Consider the following 20,731-nt stretch of genomic DNA (forward strand, 5'->3'; position numbering starts at 1 on the left):
GGGATTAGGTCATGAGGGTGGAGCCCTCGTGATCTGGATTCGTGCCGGTGACAGAGACTCTACGGGGCTCCTGAGCCCCTTCCACGGAGTGAGGACACAGTGCGACACCTGACCGGCTGGCACCCTGACCTCTGGCTTTCCAGCCTCCAGAGCTGTGAGCAATGACTTCTGTTGCTTATAAGCCACTCGCTCTGTGATACGCTGTCACACTGGCCTACGCTACCTAAGGCACACTCCCTCCAGGTCTGTGCCTCTGCTCTCTTCTTGGACATCCTTACACCCTTTGTCTGCCTTCAAAGTCCAGCTCTCCCTACCTTCTCTGCCCTGCCTGCACCATGGTCAGAATTAACCCCTCTCTCCTCCCTGTTGGACCTTCGTGGCTACAGCGACGTCATTCTGCATTGCATCTCAGGGAGTGGGGTGTGACGCTGCCCCTCTGCTCGTGGAGTTTCCTGGGCAGGACTGCGATTGACAGGCACAGACCTCCTTTCATCCTCATAGCAGCTGCCACAGGGTACCGTTAGTACTGTGAGGAAGATGAGCACAACGGAGGCTCAGAGAAGGGAAGCAGCACGGCCTGGTCACCCAGCTGGCTCACGGTGAAACTGAGGTTCCATCCCAGGTCAGTCTGAGTCCATGGCCAAGCTTGCTCTGAAGCCCGTGCCCAGGAGCAGGCGGGCACACCGTGGTCCCCCCGTCATGTGTGTGAGGCTGAAGGGAGCGTGTGGCCTGTGTGGCCTGGGCTGGGGCCCTGTGCTTTTCTTGACCACACGCCACGGATGCCTGGTTTATCAGCTGCGGTCCTTTAGCACGTGGCGTCCAACTCTCAGGTGAAGTAAGGTGCTGAGCTGGAACTGGGCAGGGCCATCAGCACCAGAAACCTGGCACCCTTACGCTGACCAGGCAGAAGTCTCCACCTGCGGTGGAGCCAGGATAGCTAGTGACCCAAGACCCGTGGCCTAACCTGTCCCTCCCCACAGCCAGCGGGACTCTGCTCTTCTCTGTCCCGGCTGGCTCCCCGGAGGGACACGAGACACTGGGAGGGCCCTGAGGCTTCCCACAAACCCCATGGGCTCATGTCATGATGAGACCTCATAGAGCAGGAAGGGCTTGGGACCACAAGCCCTCCTCGACTTCCTGGTTGTGTGACCTCTCCCAACCCTCAGTTTGGGGTGGCAGTGCCTGCTCGCAGGGTGGCTGGGAGGGCTCACTGTTTTTACGTGTCCAGCCTCAGCTGGGCGGAGGAGATCGGGATAAGGCAGCCCTGAGTTTCAGGGACATTTGCTCCCTGATGGCTGGTGACAGTCACTCAATACCTTAGTGAGCAGCGATAGAGCCAGCTGTGGTTGCTTAGGTTTCCTGCGCCCACAGAGAAGGATGGGCAGTGCCTCCACCTACCCTCTCTCCCACTGAGCCCAGACCCTACCCGCACTGACCACTGACCTCTCCAGCCCCCACCAGCTCCAGCTGCCTCCCAGCCCAGAAGCAATCAATGACCTCGTTCTTCCTAGGCGCCATCGTCTTGTGTCCATCCTCTGGCCCGCCTGTGCTCTGACCCCTGGGCACTGTCCCCATTTAGCTGAAGAAAGTAACCGAACCTCATGGCCTGTGTCACCACCAATTCTTGGTCCTCTGTTCATGTGGGCCCTGCTCTTCTGCTGCTGCTCTCAGAAACCCTCTTGGGCTGATGTAGGGCTTTGACCATTCCACTCTCCTAGCCCCCTCCCCACTGCTCTCATTTACTAGGTACTGTGCCAGCTGACCTCCTCCCCCAACTTTATTTACCAGCGGAGACTATTTACTGTGACTCTCTTTCTTTGGATGACTGATTAGTTGGGCTATATTTATTCACTCACACATTTATCTTTCCATTCACCTTCATCCAATCATCCTTCCTTCCATTCATCTGTCCATTATCCATCCGTTCAGTCATGTCTTTATCCATCAGTGTAGTCATCCATCCATTCATCTATCCACCCATATAGCCATCCGTCCAATCATCCATGCCATCCAATACATACTAAGCATTTACTAGGTAGCAGGCTCTGTGCTAGATGTTTGGGATTCAGAACCTCTGTTCTCAGGAGCTCACAGTCCAGTCTGGAGACATGAGCTTTGAAATCCTTTTTAGTTCCAATATCCTGGGAGCCTATGACCTGTACCCAGGATCAGGATATGCCAGTGAGCGCCAGGCAGATGCTTGTGACCCGACTGAAAGGCTGATCTTCCTTCACTTGGGAAGTGATGCTCTGAAACCCCCTCTTGCTTCTAAGCTGGTGCATTGTTCAAGGCCATGTGAGACTAGACAGAGGGACCCTCTACAGCAGTGTTTCCCAAACTTTTGACATATGTGTACCTCTTTGATAATTTTCGTAACGCTGAGTACCCCTCGTACTCATGAGAATGTAGAATTAGGCGCAGCTAAGCACGGTGCAGTGCATATCCCCACCAAACTCCAGTGCAACATGTACCCCCACCAAACTCTTCCTGTACCCCTGGTGGTACACGTACCACACTTTGGGAAACACTGCAGAAATGTGAAGGCTATTGCCAACACCTGATGCTACCTCACCCTGTGAAAATCAGCAGAGCTCAGGGGAAGGCTGGCCAGAAAACAACTTCAAGTTTTTCTCTCCCTGGATTCTTTATCTCTCTCCTCCAAATTCTTTCCATTCCTTTCTTCCTCCCACCCCCATCTCTCCTACCTATTCTCTTTTCCTCTTCCCTCCATCTCCCCTGCTCCCTTCTCCTCATTTCTCTTCTCCTGGTTCTTCTTTCTTCCAAGTAAGTGGTGGGACATAGAATTCAAATGCCGGCCACCATTGTGGGTCCTTGGACAAGTGATGACAATTCTCAGGCCAGGATCCTTCCCTAATGCCACGGCTCCCAGGGGACAAAGCCAGATGGTGCATTTGCCATGCCCAGCCTGCAAAAGGGCTCTTTTCCTCATGCCTCATCCATTTCCTTCCCTTCCCCTCCTTTGGAGACCACAAACAGGTGCCAACTCACTTATTTAATCTTGTTCTAATTCTCACCTATAAAATCAGCACCTCCAAATGAAATGGCTCTAATAGCACAAGCTCTGTCAAAGAGTCTGTGGATTTGCTCTCTGAGTCGTTTTCCCAACTCCCCTCCCATCCTGGGTCAGAGGGCAAAGAAGGGAGAAGGAGAAGAGTTTAAGAAGGAAGGTGACCCCCTTCCTCGGGGCACCCCTCCTGCTCACCGACGTGTCCTCCGAGCATGAGGCAATGATGTTGTCAATGAAGGGGTTCCACTTGATGTCCAGCACATTCCCCTGGTGACCACAGACCTTGGGGTAGTTGGGTTCAATCCTGCCTGTCTGCGGAGAAGAGAGAGAGAAGGAGATTAGTTGGCCCTGAACAGCGAGCCTTTATTCTGGCTTCTAACCGTCTTATTCGTGCATGGCCACAGACCATGGTCCACAGCCACAGACAATGGGGTGGTGAGGGCCTGGGTGGGGGGTGGGAGTAGGCTGGAGGGGGTCAATGGGGGAAAAAGGGGACATATGTAATAATTTCAACAATAAAGAATTATTTTTTAAAAATAGTCAAATTCATTAAAAATATGTAAGTAAATAAAATATCTTATTCGTCTTTGAGTTCCTGATCAGGCTGGGCCAAATTGCTCTGTGGCTGTGTCCTCCCCAACACTGCATGTCATGGGGGTGGGGGAGGGTGGACACGATGGTCCATATGGCATTTTGTGCAAATTAGCAAAAGGTGCCTCTTCCTCAAATAAAAACGTTTGAAGTTAAGATGAATGACAAATACAAACTGTCATTTGAGTAGCGGGTCCTGCCTGAGACCTATGCTTTTGAGGCAGGCTTGCTCAGGTGCATCTTAGACACTTGTACACAGCACCCTGTGGGTAAGTCACAGTCTTCGGAGTCACACACGCTTGTGTTTGAATCGCAGCTCTGCCACCTGACAGCTATGCAGCCTCGGGAAAGTCAGTGAATTTCTCTTAGCCTTGGTTTCTCCATTTCTGAAATGAGGATAGCAATGCCTACCTCTTAGCAACGCTGTGAACATTAAATGAGCGAATGTGCTTAGCAAGGTTTTTAATGTGTAGATTATCATTATAAAGACTGTTGAATATCTGACAGTTATTGTTGTTGGACAGGCTAGATGACACCTCCTCCAGTAAGTCTTCCCTGATCTCTATGGGTTAAGAGCTCCTCCTCTGTATGCTAACAGCATTCTGGGCTTCCCTCCATGATAGCATCATCACATGGAGTTGCAGTCTGTTTCCATGTATGAGCAACTGAGGACAGGGTCTGTGCCTCCAAATCTCCAGCTTTTAATAAGGCTGGCACATAGTAAGTGCTCAGTTCATGATCTGAAAGACACCCTGTGAAGGGAATAGAGTCCACAAAAAATGGAGCAAGGGATGTGGGGATGGGGGATACGGGAAGGCTAGGTCCATGCTTAAAGGCTAGAAGCGTGACAAGGAAAGGAAGGAAAATTATAGGCAGAAGCTGTGTCTTCACCTTTAAAAAAAAATGTTTTATTGAGTTTTAGAGAGAGAAGAAGTCAGAGGGTTAGAGAGATAGAAACATCAATGAGAGAGAAACATCAATTAGCTGTCTCGGGCACCTTCTACTGGGGATCAGGTCTGCAACCTGGGCATGTGCCCTAACCTGGAATCAAATTAGTGACCTCTTGGTTCTTGGGCTGATGCTTAACTGCTGAGTCACATCAGCCAGGCTCCACCCTTTTATTGTAATACTAGTTTTTTGGGGTTGGGAGGAAATAGAGTTCTTTGAAGCTCTGCTCATCTGCTAATGGTGTTAGGCAGTCAGAGGCACCTTAGGTAGGTCATACCTCACCCTCCTTTAGGTTCCTGGACTGAAAAATGAGGAACAGAACCAGTTTCTGCCAAGGCCCTGCTATGCGTGCCCTGTACGTCACCAGCACGAGGGCGCAAGCGTGACTGCGGAGTGCTGTCCTGCCATAACCTCCCCACCCACGTCCTGCCTGCATCTCTATCAGCTCGTTTCCAAATCCTTTGATTTTCTGTGTGTGGCACAGCAGTGGCAGGATGGGCAGAGAAAAAAGAGCCCTAAGAGGAAATGGCTATGGGATGGAGGGTGAGGAATAAGGAGTGAGAGAGGAAAAACGCCTCAGAGGTTGTCCTCCCGAAAACTTTACTGAAGCTGTACATAGTGGAAAAATCAGAGATTCAGAGAGAACAGATATCAATGAAGAATGGAATCCTCTTTGACATAAGGAATGCAATTCAAAACTGGCACATCTTTTCCAGTTTCTTTCAGACTGTGGAACCCTGTTTCTTTAAATGAGACTGCAAGCAGAGACTGAGCCCCACGAGGCCCTGGGATTTATTAGAGTTACACCTTATCCTCTTTAACGCTTATGACAACCCTAGGAGCTAGGCATGAGGAAGTGAAGGCCCAGAGGGTTAAGCAACCAGCGCAAGGTTCCCAAGCTGAACCTGAAATGCAGGCGCTGCCTCGGGGGATCCTCAAAGCTGAGCTCTGTGAAGCCCAATGCTCATCATCGGCCGGCTCCCCTCCTCCAGCTCTGGGCAGACAGCCCTGCCCCGTCTGCTCCCACAGCTCACGTACTGTCAGACTGAGCCGTTCCTGACGTTGGACCCCACATTATAAAGACTGTTCGATATCTGACAGTTATTGTCGGAATGATCCCTGAGCAGTGCCGATTGCATTAAGCTTTTGGCACCCAGCCCGGCCCAGGCAAATGGGAGGGGCACGGCATCAGTCACTGGATGGCCATCAGCTAACGGCAGCTCTGGCCTGCAGCCTGTGGGTGACACACCAGAGCGGCCGGCGAAGCAACATCCCTGGGACCTATTCAGTGTGGGAGGGTCAGAGCCCTGCACGGGGAAGGGAGTGAGTCTTTGTGAAACAGAATAATCCTGATGTCATGTATAGGTCCAGGTGGATGGGCCTCTCTCTCTACAATGGATGCATCCCCCAATGGGGTGGGTAATAATAATGATCACGACCTAAGCACACCATTGTTTATGGGAAGGGTGAGTTTTGCAGCACACAACCAACATGGCTCTACGTGGCAGCCGTGAAGGGAAGGCTCTCAAACTAGGCAGCTCTGGCTTTCCTGGGGTCCATAGTAGGGTTTCGCATAAAATGTTGTTAGAAAGACAAGTCCCATTGGTAAGAAGGAAAGTTTGAAAAAATCAAGCAAATTAAAAATACTATTATTAACTCCATGAAAAAAAGCTGTATATAAGAAAGCTAATACAAGCATAATATTATACATGATTTATATACACTATTTACATAGTTGTAATAATGGGAATTTCAAATATTTATTTAAACACGAGCTGTGCTTTAATGTGCTGGGAGGACAGAGTAAGGGAAGTGTATGTGTGTGTGGGGGGAGGGGATGGGGGGGGGGGGTAAGAGGGGAGATAGAGCTGGGAGAGAGCCAGATCCCTGTCATCCAGAATAGGAAGTCAGTAGATGAGGTCTAAGATTTTAAAAATCAAAACATGGCAGTAGAAGCAGGTAATGAAGGAATATAGGGTTAAGTGCAAAAAGAAACAGCTAAAAGCAATGCAAATAGCCACTTTAAGGAGTGGGAAATGAGGGATGTAGCAAAGTGGGACAGGAATGGAGAGTAGAGGCCAGGATGTGCCGGTAAATGTTCAACAATTGGTTCTCCTTTGGGGAAAAGGCGCTGGTTTTGAGCATCTGCCCATATGAGTGGTGTAAATATTCCCACATGGCTAATTTCAAGTTGCTGGGAGGGTATCACCAAAAGCAGAGTTAGAGGAGAATCACCATAGAACCCATCACATAATATTTCTGCCATTAGATACAGTCATCCTTGGTATCCTTGGGGAATTGGGGCCAGGATCCCTGAGGATACCCAAATCCACAGATCTGCAGATGCTCAAATTCTTCGGTATACTTTATTTATTTATTTTAATATATTTTATTGATTTGTTTACAGAGAAGAAGGGAGAGGAATAGAGAGTTAGAAACATTGATGAGAGAGAAACATCGATCAGCTGCCTCCTGCACACCCCCTATGGGGATGTGCCTGAAACCAAGGTGCATGCCCTTGACCGGAATTGAACCCGGAACCCTTCAGTCTGCAGGCCAACGCTCTATCCACTGAGCCAAACCAGTTAGGGCTTGCCCATATACTTTAAATCATCTCTATGTTATTTATAATACCTAGTACAATGTAAATACTATGCAAACAGCAGTCATACTGTATTGTTAGGGTATAAAGGGAAGGAAAAATCTGTACATGTTCAGTACAGATGCAACCATAATAGGCCTAATTACATAGTACAGGCCAGCAACAATGTAACCTTCCCCCCATATTTTAGATCTACGTTTGGTTAAATCTGCCATTGTGTGTGTAATACCAGACACCAGCGTGTGATAGACATAAACAACCTCTAGAGCACAAACTAGTCCAATAATTAGAAAGTAATGACTTTAATATTTAGTACCTCTTTTTATTTATTTATTTTTAAAAATATATTTTATTGACCGGAATCGAACCCAGGACCCTTCAGTCCGTAGGCGATGCTCTATCCACCAAGCCAAACCGGTTAGGGCTAGTACCTCTTTTTAAATATAATTTATTTAATTGGAAGTTTGCATAATTTAATTTTTAGTAATAGCTGTGTTTAACAAGCAACTTGCAAAACTCCTGAAAATGTAACAACAGGCTCTCACAGGCCAGTACAAGCCGGCTCCCGCACATCACGTGTGGTGCTATGGCCTTATCACTGTCAGACTTTATGAGCTCTGTATAACGATCACTCTGCTAGACAGAAAATTAAAGAGCAAACAAGTAAAATGCATATACCAGGTATTCTTAAGGAAGCTTGTTCTGAAATCTTTAAAAAAAAATGTGAACAATCCAAAAAAAAAAAATAAAGATGGGGAAAAAATGTGAACAAACCTCTCACAGATCCCCTAAATGCCTCTGTTTTCCTTTTAAAATATATTTTTTAAATTGATTTCAGAGAAGAAGAGAGAGAAAGACATCAACGATGAGAGAGAATTATCCTGGACATGTTTCTTGACCGGAATCGAACCCGGGCCCTTTCAGCCTGCAGGCTGCCGCGCTATCCACTGAGCCAAACAAGCTAGGGCCGAATGCCTCTGTGTTCTGTTCCAGTTTCTGTGTGGGGTGTGACTAGAGACCAAGTTCAGACCTGCTCCTTGACTGCTGCACAGTGCTACCATCTCATACTCACACTCATACTCCTACACACACTAATACTCACACCAACACTAACAGCTGTGGTTACTTTATTACATTAATGTATTCAAATTTTACCCTCAGAACCCCATCTTACAGCTGAGAAGGCAGAGGTTTAACGAGTGGAGTCAAAGCTTTTTATCGTTTATAACTAGAATCGCAGAACTGTCCCAGCGGTAGGTTCTCAGGGGCCTGGGCCTCCTCTGCCACCTGGTCCTGGAACCGCAGAGAGCTTCAGCCTCCACAGACCTTGTTGCTCGGGGTGGGGAAGCCCGTTACCTGGCGTCTATAGTCACCAGGGAGACCTGCCCACTGTCGGTGGACCACTTCCGAAGGCCTCGAAGGACAAATTCAGTCCCCGTTCGGTGGGACAGACCTTCCACGTGAAGTGTGGGATGGTAGCTATTGCATATCCTGAGCTTCTCAGGGCAGAACCCAGGGTTGGGGATCGGGTTGTATCTCAAATACACTCCATCCGAAGACAGAGTTGGAAGCGGCCAGACAGCCAGACGCAGGCCACTCTACAGGGTGGGAGGGAGTGGGAGGTAACCTGCCACCTTCCCACAGGTCCACTTGAGAGAGTCGCAAAGACCTTTAAAAGATTCATAGGCTTCGGCCAATAATTCCACTTTGGGAATTTATTCGAGAGGAATCAACAGAGAAGCACACTAACACATCCACTGCTGACCTAGCTGGTTTGGCCTGCGGACTGAAGGGTCCTGGGTTCGATTCCAGTCAAGGGCACATGCTGGGTTGTGGGCTCTATCCCCAGTGTGAGGCATGCAGGAGGCAGCCAATCAATGATTCTCTCTCATCACTAATGTTTCTCTCTCTTTCTCCCTCTCCCTTCCTCTCTGAAATCAATAAAATAATATATATATATATATATATATATATATATATATATATACATATATATATATATTTTTTTTTAATTAAAACATTTACTGCTGTCTTACTTATCACAGAGAACAGTCTTTTAAATGCCCAACAATGGGGCATCACCAAAATGAGTTGCAGTACAGCAATATAATGGAATATTATAAGGGCATTCAAAATCATATTTTCAAGGAATATTTAATGACATGGGACTTGTTCAAGATATAATGCTTAGTGAAACAGTCAGAACCAAGTTAAATACATAAAACTATCTCTACCTATTAAAAAACACACAGTCTGTAAGAAAACACAACTTGTTCATAGTGGCCATCTTGGGCTAGGTGAATATTAGCAGTTTTCACTTTTCCACAAGGAACGTTTAAAACTTCTATTAAAAAGATGTTATTTATTTAAACACAATTACACACACACACACACACACACACACAAACACACACACCTTATAGCTTTGATTGAAAAATATTCCTCTCTGGTTTTGGTCAAGCAGGTTTTATTTTCTTTAAATATATATTTTTTATTAATATAAGAGAAGAAGGGAGAGGGAGAGAGATAAAAATATCGATGATTGTAGAAAACCATTGATTGGCCGCCTCCTGCATGCCCCACACTGGGGACTGAGCCTGCATATGCCCTGACCAGGAACTGTGACCTCTTGGTTCATAGATTGATGCTCAACCACGGAGCCACCTAGACCGGGCAGTCAAGCAGGTTTTAAAGAAATAGGTGCAGCTGGAGTCCACCAGGTTTACACGTTTCAGAAGCTTTTGTGGAACATAAATGTGTTTGCTCATTCAGGCTTCTCTATTCCCTTATTACCAAGAATGGTTTGGAGGCGGGGAAGAAGATCCTTTAAATTGAATAAAATTATATAACGAATTGAAAGCAGTTTCAGTGTGTGTGTGTGTGTGTGTGTGTGTGTGTGTGTGTACAGTCAAGGCCAGGCCCTCTCCCTGGGGAGGGTGGGCAGCTCGGCTTACCCAGCAGCCTGCCCAGGGGAGTGGCGGGTGCTCTGGGCCTCAGTCCAGGCTTTATGTGAACCCAGTGAACTGACTGAGGATAAGCTTTTCAAAACAACCTGCATTGCAGCTTCAGCTTCCTAGAATCTTGCAATGCTGCAAAGCTGGATTTTGTTCACTGGAGCCAAATGTTTTCTTACCTGGAGAATCAGCTTACCAAGGCAGAAAGAACAGACGCTGAGCAGGAGGTAGGGTTTCTAGGCCCACAGGCCCAGATCCACACCCATCTGGCTGGCTGAATGACCTTGAACATGACCCTGGCCTCTCCAGACTTCCCATTCCCAGACCCTGGGCTAATGCCCTCCCGCTTCTTACTGTATGAAGCAGGGCACACCTGCTACCAGAAAGACGCAGGATGGCAGTACTAACGAGACTGAAAAAGAGAAGGGTGGTAGTAAGAGACCATTTGACAAGTGCTTATTGAGTGCTAGGCCTTGTGCTAAGCAATTTGTATACATTACTAGGGGCCCGATGCATGAAATTTGTGCAAGGGGCTCGGCCCCCGCAGCCCCGGCTGCGTCCAGTAGGTCATCTGGAAGGACATCCAGGAGGACGTCTGGTCTAATTAGCATATTATGCTTTTATTATTATAGATGTTATTTAATTTTTGTAACAACCTTACATAGTTTTATGAAATCCTTTTTACCCTCCGGTATCCACCCCTCTTATGGAAGAGAAAACAGCTCTGGGAGGTGACCTCCCGAAGGCGACACAGCTGGGGAGGGAGGAGCTGCCATTTGCACTTGGCGTTGTCTGGCTCAGAGGCTACGCTGCTACACTCTCTCTGCTGCGCTGCCTCCTATTTCAGAATGTGGGTGAGACACTTGATAAATTAGGGGGTAAGTGGGGTCCTAAGAAGGGGCTGGCTGGCAACTCCACGGGCCCCTTAAACTTGCTCTTAAGCTCTCCCTTCCCTCCTTCTTTCGCACCCGGACTCGCCCCTCCCCCTAGTGATTCCCAACTTTGCTACATTTTGGAATCTGGGAAGTTTGAAAATCCCGGTGCCGGTGCCCACGTTGCACCATGTATCAGTTTGTAACACGGGGAGGGGAGGAGCCAGACACCAGTATTTTTTAAAGATCCCCCAGCGATTCCAATGGGCAGCAGAGTTTGGGAACCAGTATTCTCCCTATTCTGCTGGGAGCCCCTGCAATACTCATGCTTTTTAAGACAGGCTCTGCGGCTGCCTGGCTCAGTGCTAACCAGTGTGGGTGTGGGGGGGTGGCGTGAGAAATCAAAGAGCATCATTGCACACTTAATACAGACTCATTGGGAGGAACCACAGATAAAGCAAATAGAAAGATACCATCATATCAGGAGGACCCAGGGTAATGGATCCAAGAGATGGGTGATGCAATGGTGGAACCCCAGGCTTCCAGATGGGTGATGTCTTTTGGATGTGCCACCCTGGTCATCACATACCCTGCTCCATGATCTGCCCCATGCATCCCAGGCCATCCAATTAAGCTGCTCACAGTCTTCTCTGCTCTCTCTCCTCTGGGTGGAAGTTTCTATTAAATGAGAGAACCATTGGAAAATAGGCACAGTAGTGCTTCTCCCCAAAGCTCTGGGCCAAGATCCCCTGTGTCCCAGGCTTCTGGTCTGAAGGAGGTCATGCCCCCAACTCACAGCCCTCGATAGTTCTCAAAGCACTTGCACTCACATGACCTTAATACAGCCCAGGCAAGTGTGGCTCTGGTCACCCCACCAGGCAGTGGCAGCCACAGAGCATTTGTGCAGGTTCAGAGTGCGGGTATTACACGGCCTCCTCAGGCAGGAAAGGAAGACGGTGCTTGCGCCATCTCTGTGCTGTGAGCACTAGCATTGGCCTGCTCCTCCCCTGCCACGGAGCCGAGCTCTCCTGGAAGGTGGGAGCCCAGGGACATGAGGCCTGTGGGGTGCGGCTACAAGCTCTTCCGCGTCACCCCATATTTGGCCCCAGGCAGGCCTCATCCTTCCAGAGACCCTGCCACAGAGAGAACCCCAGTGGGAAACCCCCCCAAATGGGGAGGGACGGAGGCATGAATGACCCTGAGGAGGACTAGAACCCAGTCAAGGCCAGGAGCCGCCGTTCCCAAGTCAGCCTTCAGCTTTTGGGAGTAGAGGACTGGGCGTCTGCCCACTAGACCTTCTCATGTTTTTTTTACAGAGGCTGCTGCCAGGAGTCTAAGAATCCCTCCTTCCATTTGCCATCTGGCCTGCAGCTCCTCCTGCAAACTCCCCGCCTCTCCCACTCGCCTCTCCCACTCATACAGGCTCCTACTGCCTGAAGGAAAGCCATTCGGGGCGATTGTTTCTGCCCAGCCGGCCTGGGAGTTAGGAGCATCCTAACCAAACCTCTGCGCCAGCGGGAGGGGTGAGGTCCAGGAGCAGGGCACTGGGCTCCTGTCAGCCCTGCTGCTCACTGTCCTGCTGGTCTGTGTCTCTCCCTCTGAAAGTGCAGGTGTTCTGGAGGGACAGAGAGAGCAAATACGTGGTCCACGCAACACTCCCAGGCTTCTATCTCTGCAGCAGATGGATTCTGCTAATGGCTCACTGGGTCCTGCCCCAGCCCTTAATCCTTCGGGGGCCAGACTGGGCGAATGAGATGAAGTTTGTGTGTCTGCCTGGGGCCACGTGACCCCAGAGTTCTGACAGCTGTGCACATGGGAGCGCCTTGCTAAGCCTCTGAGACTCGGGACCTCCCAGCATTCAGAGCGGATTCCCAGAGGCCTCTGCTACATTAATCCCCACACATGCCTTCCCCTCTGCCCCTCCCTCTCCAGCCCACGGTGCCCGCACCCCCCTGAGGTGCCCAGCAGCCTTCCAACGGGTTTCCTTGGTGCTGCCGTCTCTCAAAACTCCTTCGTGAGATTGGCATTCTCTAATTATCACTTCCATTGTGCAACTCCTCCAGAACCTTCCATAGTTGTAACCATTGGTAGGAATGTTGGCACTTGGACATCCCAGCCCCTTTCCTGATTTGGGGGACTCTCCCGCTGTGTGAGGTACCGATGGGATGCAGCGCGTCACCTTCCATTGCGAGAGCTGAAATGGGGCTCCTCCTACCCAGGGTCCTCTGCTGGTCACAGAGGGGGCACATGACCCGGGTTGGCCAATCAACCTCCCACCCAGGAAGGGCAGAGATTGATTTGACTTCCTGCTCTGGACCTTGCGGATGCCTGGTGCTCACCTGTGTTCCAAGTCTGGTTCTCTACTGCCCCCCGCCCCTTGATTCTGCGAAGGCCCCAAATCCCTGTCCACTTAAGAGGACTAAGGGCGAATTCTGTTGCTAGCAACCAGGAATCCTGACTGAGTCAGCTCCCTTGTCCCTACCTCATCGGATCCAGCTCGCCTGCTTGGCCTTTGAGGGCCCACACTCTGTTCCCACCTCTACCCTTAGCCGTCAATTTGCTCAGCTCTCTTGAGGTCACACTTCTCAGATTGTCAAGAGAGGGACACAACTTTAAATGTGAGGTCTCAGGTCCCAATAAAATAGTGACATCTATATCCCAATATTTTGATGACCACACCTCCCCTCCTTTTTTTTTCAGGCTGCTTTTCACATCTGGAAGAAACACAGGACTTCTTTGCCAGCTCTGGTATGTCTTATCCTTTGGTTTGGGAAAATATAGCCCCCAAATCGAGTGTTCCTCAGTGGCCCACAGCAGCCTCACTCCCCCTTCCCCACTTATCCCACCACGCCCATCCTCAGAAGGACCTGTCCCTCTGGGGCTCTGGCCAGCCTTAATCATCCCTCACAGCCACCTCGACTCCTGCTCCTGCTAAGATGTCTCCTCTAACTCCTCCACATCGTGTGGTCTCCCTTCCCCTTCAACCTTCCCAAGACTCTCTCCCCATATCTCCCTATTTGTGGTAATAATGCCTATCATTCGCTGCGGGCCTTCCCTGTGTCAGACCTGAAACCAAACAGTTTCAATTATTGACCACAATCACCTTATGAAGTATATATCATTACATCCATTTAAGATTTTTTTAAAAAGATTTTTCATTGATTTTGAGAGAGAGAGAGAGAGAGAGAGAGAGAGAGAGAGAGAGACAGACAGACATTGATGTGAGAGCACAACACTGACTGGTTGCTTCTTGCAGACCCCCTACCAGGGATTGAGCCCCAAACCCTGGCATGCGCCCCGACTAGGAATCAAACCAGCATCTTCCTGGTACACAGGACAAAACTCAACCAACTGAGCCACACTGGCCAGGGCTCATCACGTCCATTTTATAGGTCCATTTTATAGATGAAGAAAGCAAAGCTCAGTGAGATTAATTAGTACAGTGGCAAAGCCAGGTCTCAAGCCCCGTCTGCCTGAATTCTGAACTAGAATGTCAGCTCCATGACGGGCGATGCTTGGTCTCGCTCTGTGCCGTAACCCAGGGCCTGGAATGATGGCCGGCTCTCACAGTGAGTGTGGAATTAACGATGCCATGAACCGTGCATCTAATCGGGCCCTCTGTGCAGTTACAGGGTGCACTACGCTCTTCAGGAGGGTTACCAGCCCCCTGGCACGCAGCTTCTTTGGTGCTCTGGGCCTGGCCACGAAGCCGCGCTGCTTCTCCACAGCACTGCCTTGCACTGCCGGCTTTATTCCATGGGTGCTGGTTGCCTTCCCCAGGATACTGTTAGCACTTTCAACTTAAATACGATGACCATGGAGGGTTCCCAGCAGAGCGTGGGACACAAGTGAAACCGAAGAAGCATAAGACATGCTTCTTAGGCCCTCGGCCCCAAACACAATATCAGTCTATATGCAAGACCCAGTGGCACAGACGCCACTTTGTTGGCGGTGGGAGTGGATCACGGAGCGCCATCCACACTCCCCTTAGTGGAGCCACTGGGTTTGTCCAGGAGAGACCCACCATCCACCAAGAGCATGAGACTCAGCATGGGCCCAGTGCTCGCCTAGTCACTACCAAGACTGAGCCCTGGGCCGTCACTGGCCACACAGAGACCTCTGGCTCAAACCCTCAGCCTCACTCCATCGGCGACATCTCAGGGGCCAAAGAAAGGGCCGCACCACCTCCGAGGCAATGGCCTTGCCAATGCCCTTGAAATGGAAAGTGAGCAGCCCAGTCCTTAGGTGCCCAGCCTTGTCCCAGGCTTTCTCCAGGCTGTGCCTGCTGAGCTTGGGTGATCCTCGGCCTGGGGGTGGGAGAAGGGACAGACTGCACTCCAAGCTCCTAGGAACCAGGTCCAGCTTGGCTCTGCCCACACCAATGCGTGATGGGCAAGTTCCACCCTCCTGGGGCTGCAGTTTCCTCAGGAGACAATACACATGAGCTCACCCTGCACAGTGCCTGGCACCAAATAACCACTCAACAGATACTATTATAGTTGTCGTCATCATCTGCAAAACGGGTATTAGTGTCTCACCGGTCCTTGTGCAACCAGACCCAGCACAGCGCCTGAACACTGGTGCTCGGAAGTGTCTGCTGAACAGAACTGAGACACCAGGGCCCTCTAGTGCCGACAAGCTGTGGTTGGAAACAGCCTCCACTCCTCCGCCAGCACTGACAGGACCCTCTGGGTTTGGTGCTGGCCACGGAGAGATGAAAACCCTCCTCTGAACAGCAGCTCCATGACAACCTATCTGTTTTGGTCACTGCTAAACGCCCAACATCTAACACAGTGCCAGGCACCTAGTACACTCCCAATAAATACTTATTGAATGAATTCACAAATGGGAAGTAGATGATATTTCCAGAAAGCCCCTTCCACCACCACCCCTCCACCCCCCCTCCCAGCCCAGAGGCCAGGGCAGAGACTGGCTCCTACCGTCAAGCAAAGCTAGGCTGCCAGAGGGGCTGCATCCCTCTTATGCTGCCATTGGGCCTCCAGCCAGATCCATTGTCTTCCCAGTCACCTGGGGCTCCTCTAACTCCCAACCGGTAACAGGGACAGAGGCCTGGCCTGTGCTCAGCTCTGGGGGATGCAGGGGGTTGATTGAGCAGCATCTGTTTGGGGGGCTCCCCACACGAGACAGAAAGGGCAGCTGCTCTGAGCCTGGCTCTGGGTACCCACACGCCTCCCCCTCCCCGCAACCAGCCATTCCTTGAGAAACTCACAGAGGCTGCTGCCTTTTCCATTATTACCCCATGGCCCATGACTACCTTCTGGGGGCTCTGTGTGAGGAGGGCAGAGAGACCTCCCAGCTGCATAGAAATTGGGGTTTTCTGGTCCCCCATCACCCATGCCCTGTGCCGTGGAGCCCCAGGCCATGCTGCCTGACTCCATCCAGGGCCACTCCCCATCCAGGGTCTCCCAGGTGGATGGGGAGGGCTAGAACCCACCCAGGGTTGTAGGATGAGCTGGTAGCCAGAGGCATAGGCGTTGAGCAACTCTCCCGGGGATGTCAAGTACATTTTAGGCCTTTGTCAGGAAGGGACAGTGGCGCTTGGGGTGCAAAGGGGGGATCCTGCCAATTATAGAAGGGCCTCCAGGGCCAAAGCGATGGGTCTTGCTAGGCGCCAGGAGGCAGAGGATTTTCACGAAGGCCTGCTCTCTCTGCTTGGGTGAGGAGGAAGCCCCACCCCCATGCAGCCTCGTGGCTTCCCCCAGCTGCAGAGACCTGGGGCCACTTGGGCTAGGAGGTCAAGAATGGTGCCTTGGTGTCTGAAAAATGCTGCTCCTGCCCTCAGTGGCTTACACTTTCCCTAGGAAGATGAACTAGAGCAAGGGACGGGTCTGCGGGCCCAAGCAGAGGCTGACGGGCTGAGGCAGGGGGTGAATACAAGCTTGTTTCCCCTCTGGTACTGTGAGACCCTCCCAGAGGACCCACAGCCAGGCAGAAGGCAGACGCCGAAGGGGGCACTCCAGAGCACGCCGGAGGGGGCACACACACTCCAGTTCATGCTGGATTAGAAGCATGTTCGCCATCACGGCTGCCTTCTTCGGATTACCTTCCGCTCTATTTCCCAATTAAAGTATGGCTCATGGAGCTAAGAACAATGCTGTGCTTCTAGCCTGCAGTCTGACCAGCACAAAAAGGAGAGGGAAGAGTTCCTCCTTCTGTCTGGACTCTGATGTTTCTCTGCCTTTTATATGAGTGAAAGAATCTCTGACTCGCCAGTTGCCTCCTATCTGACTCCCACCATTAGGGCTTCATTCCTTTGGTGCTACGCCTGATGCTCTTAACATACACCACTACTAAGAAGGGCATAGTATAGGAGATGCTGGTCATTCTGAATGTTATCTAGAGGCAGGTCTGAAGGAAGGGAGCATGACGACATTGGTGGAGAATGTGGAGGGGTAGGTAAGGAAGAAGAAATAGGAGGATAAGGCCAATGCAAATTCTTAATCTGCCTAATGAGGTCATTGGGCATCAATGAGTATGGTGTTCTTCACGCTGCTCTACAGAGAAGCCCTGACATATGAGCTCTCTGGTGGTCAGAGCCCCTGCTCCTCACCCCACCATCAGTGGGAGGCCCAGCGAGGGGAGGGCACTTGCTCTGGGATACCCAGTGAGTGAGTAGGTGATGGCTATGCCCAGGGCCACACCCAGTTTGAAGACACTCAGGTTAGTGCCCAGTTCCGACGTTGTCAGGTCTAGAGGACCTGCTCATAGGAAGAGGACAGGAAGGCAACCCTGAGAAGACATGGGGCATACATCAGTTACCTGAGGGTGGGTCACTGGCTTCACTCCCAAATTACAGACACTGGTGGGGAATTCCTCTTATCTCACCTACCTTCCTGGCACATCTGTGCAGGGATCTCCCCATCCCCTTTCCGAAGCCATCAGCGGGGAGCTCTCAGACCCCAAAGGGTTGCTTCCTGTCTGGAAGTCCTTGCCCAGCCAGAGGATAACAGTGACCAAGCAGAGGAAGCTGTGCTACTGCAGTTCCACCAGCAGAGGGCGGTAGCTGCGCTGCTCTCAGCAGCATTCAGAAATGTAGACTGTGTGGGTGGAAACTTGGCCCACCAGCTCTTTCTACGCTGGGGTCCTAAGACACACACAGCCTTGGCTTGAGTGTTCCTAGTGCTCAATTGACTAGAAAATTCCTTTTTATATTGAGATGAAAATCCATTTCCTTGTAATTCTTGTCATAAGCGCTTAGCTCTGCTTCTGGGGCCACATAGAAAAAGTCAACCCCTTTTTGCTTTGCAAGCTCTTGGGAGTTGGAGTCCCCTTTCCTACTTGGCCACCCACAGTCTATGTGACTTTGGGCAAGACTCCTTCCTTCTTTGGATCTTTATTTTCTTACCAATGAGACAATGGGATGGGTCCTGATAAATTAATTCTAAGGCTCCTTCCAATTAAAAAAATATATATTTTTTTATTGATTTCAGAGAGGACGGGAGAGGGAGAGAAAGATAGAAACATCAATGATGAAAGAGAATCACTGATCAGCTGCCTCCTGCACGCCCCCCACTGGGGATCGAGCCTACAACCCAGGCACGTACACTTGGCCGGAATCGAACCTGGGATCTGTCAGGGCTGGCTCCTTCCAATTTTGACATCTCAAATGATGACTCTTTCAGTTACCACTGTTACCACTGAATAGAAGGAGAGGGGACTCTATGTACTTCCACTCTTGGCTTGGGTTTCCAGTGCTCACAGTGGCTCCCAGGCACTCTGTTCCCACCCTCCAAGCCACAGCCTGTTCTTAGGCTCTTTCCCTTGGGGTTGGCTTCTCCTGGCTGCTGCATGCTCACACCCACCCCCACCCCCACCGGAGCTCATCGTCAGCCCAGGCCTCGCTTTCCATTAAATGCCTGTGACCCAACTGTCATGAGGGGGCTGCTCACAGGTTACCTCCATTACCAAGGACATTACCAAGCTGTCCCACTCTCCCGCTCTATTATCTCCTGGGATAATCACTGTTATTTGTGGTGTACATCTTCCCCACGCCACACACAGTGAGCAAATGGAGTAGTGTTCCTCCATCCCTGTCCATTACCCCTGAGGGCCCCCAACATGCTCTCCAGGGCTTCGGGAATTGTCAGGCATAGTCAGAATTTTTTGAGCTGCTGCATAGCTCTCCCCTGCCCCTCAGAGCACTATCTTTTCCTGTAAAACACTTTCACCCTGGGATGTAGTGGGAGGCAGCCTTCAAGAGGACCCGTAATCTCCACCTCCTGGTACACACACACCCTGGGCAATCCCCTCCCACATTCCACCAGGGGTGGTCTGTGATGCTAACAATGTGGCTCCTGAGAGCTGTCAGGGCTCTCTTGGATCATCCCTTAGGGGGGCGGGGGGAGAAGAAGGGGGACTGGCAGCCATCAGAGAGGACACAACCTCTGAAGAGGCTCAGGCGTCAGGAACTAAGGCCATCCAGTTCCCCCAGTCAGAAGACCGCAGGTCCAGCTGGCAGCCCAGCTGTAACCTCGTGGGAGATCCCGGAGCAGAACCACCCAGCTACGTTTTGGGGTAATTTATTATAAAGAAGGAGAAAACTAATACAGATATATTTCCCATTAGTTGTGAGGCAGGCAGAGAAGCTTTAGCACCTGAGGTTTTGAAAGAGTAAACTGAGGCTCAGAGTAGGTAAGCCAGGTGGAACCTAACCTGTGAACTTTCTTGGGTCCCCAGTGTGGGCTCCAACCCCTGACGTTTTAGAGCCCCCCCCCCCCCCCTCACTGTTTTTGAAGTAGTGAGAAAAAAAGTTAAGAAAGTTGGGAAATACTGATGAGGAATGACTGATTTTATTCTTGGTGAATATTGGCTCAATTTTATACCCAGCAGGAGTTTTGTTTTGTTTTTTTCCTCTGACATTAAATATTTTTGACATCACCATTTTTAATGGCAGCATTATATTTCATAGTATGGCTATATCACAGTATATTATACAATCTCCTACTTCTGGATATATATGTGATTTATAATTTGCAACACTTTAAAAAGGCTGTAGTAAACACAGCTGAATCTTTATACACATATGTGAGTGTTCGAAAATATATTTTTATTGATTTCAGAGAGGAATGGAGAGGGAGAGATAGAAACATCAATGCTGAGAGAGAATCATTGATCAGTGGTCTCCTACATGCCCCACATTGGGAATCGAGTCTGCAACCCAGGGATGTGCTCTGACCGGGGATCACACCGTGACATCCTGGTCCATAGGTTGATGCTCAGTCACAATGGCAGGCCATATGTGAATGTTTTAAAGGATAAATTCCTTTCAGTGAAAATGCTAGGTTAACAGGTCTGCACTTTACAATATGCTTTTGCTATAAAATTTTAATTGCCCTCCAAAAAGTTTGTACTAATTTGTATTCACATCAGCAACTCAAGAGAATGACCATTTCCCTATACCCCTGACAGCAGAGAATATTATAATGACTTTAACTTCCTTATTTTTAGATGAAAAATAAGATTTCATTCACAAGTCTTGGATGCTAGCAAAGTTGGTTCTGTCTTCATTTGCTCACTGGACATTTGCATTTCCTTGCTTGTGAATGACCTCATTATATGAGGTACTCATTTCTTTTTCTTAATGATTGATAAGAGCTCTTTGTATATTAGAGATATTAACTTTGTATTATTATCCCTTTTCACTTTTGATACATTTGCAAAAACTAATGATTCTAAATATTTCTACTTTGCCTCTTTTCCCCTACTCAGTTCCCTT

General features: G+C 49.9%; 1 protein-coding gene and 1 long non-coding RNA gene across 2 annotated transcripts in view; one reads left to right on the forward strand and one right to left on the reverse strand.

Moving 5' to 3' along the window:
* Positions 1-20,731, forward strand: part of LOC311624814 — a 654,664-nt gene that overhangs the window by 580,156 nt on the left and 53,777 nt on the right. The window lies entirely within an intron of this gene.
* Positions 1-20,731, reverse strand: part of CORO2B (coronin 2B) — a 127,155-nt gene that overhangs the window by 22,905 nt on the left and 83,519 nt on the right. The window contains exon 3 of the mRNA XM_084887417.1: positions 3,224-3,340. Within this exon, the coding sequence (XP_084743543.1) occupies positions 3,224-3,340 (117 nt within the window). The remainder of the gene's footprint in view (positions 1-3,223; positions 3,341-20,731) is intronic.

The sequence above is a fragment of the Pipistrellus hanaki genome (assembly GCF_964339955.1).
Source record: "Pipistrellus hanaki genome assembly, chromosome: 1".
Classification (NCBI taxonomy): Eukaryota; Metazoa; Chordata; class Mammalia; order Chiroptera; family Vespertilionidae; genus Pipistrellus; species Pipistrellus hanaki.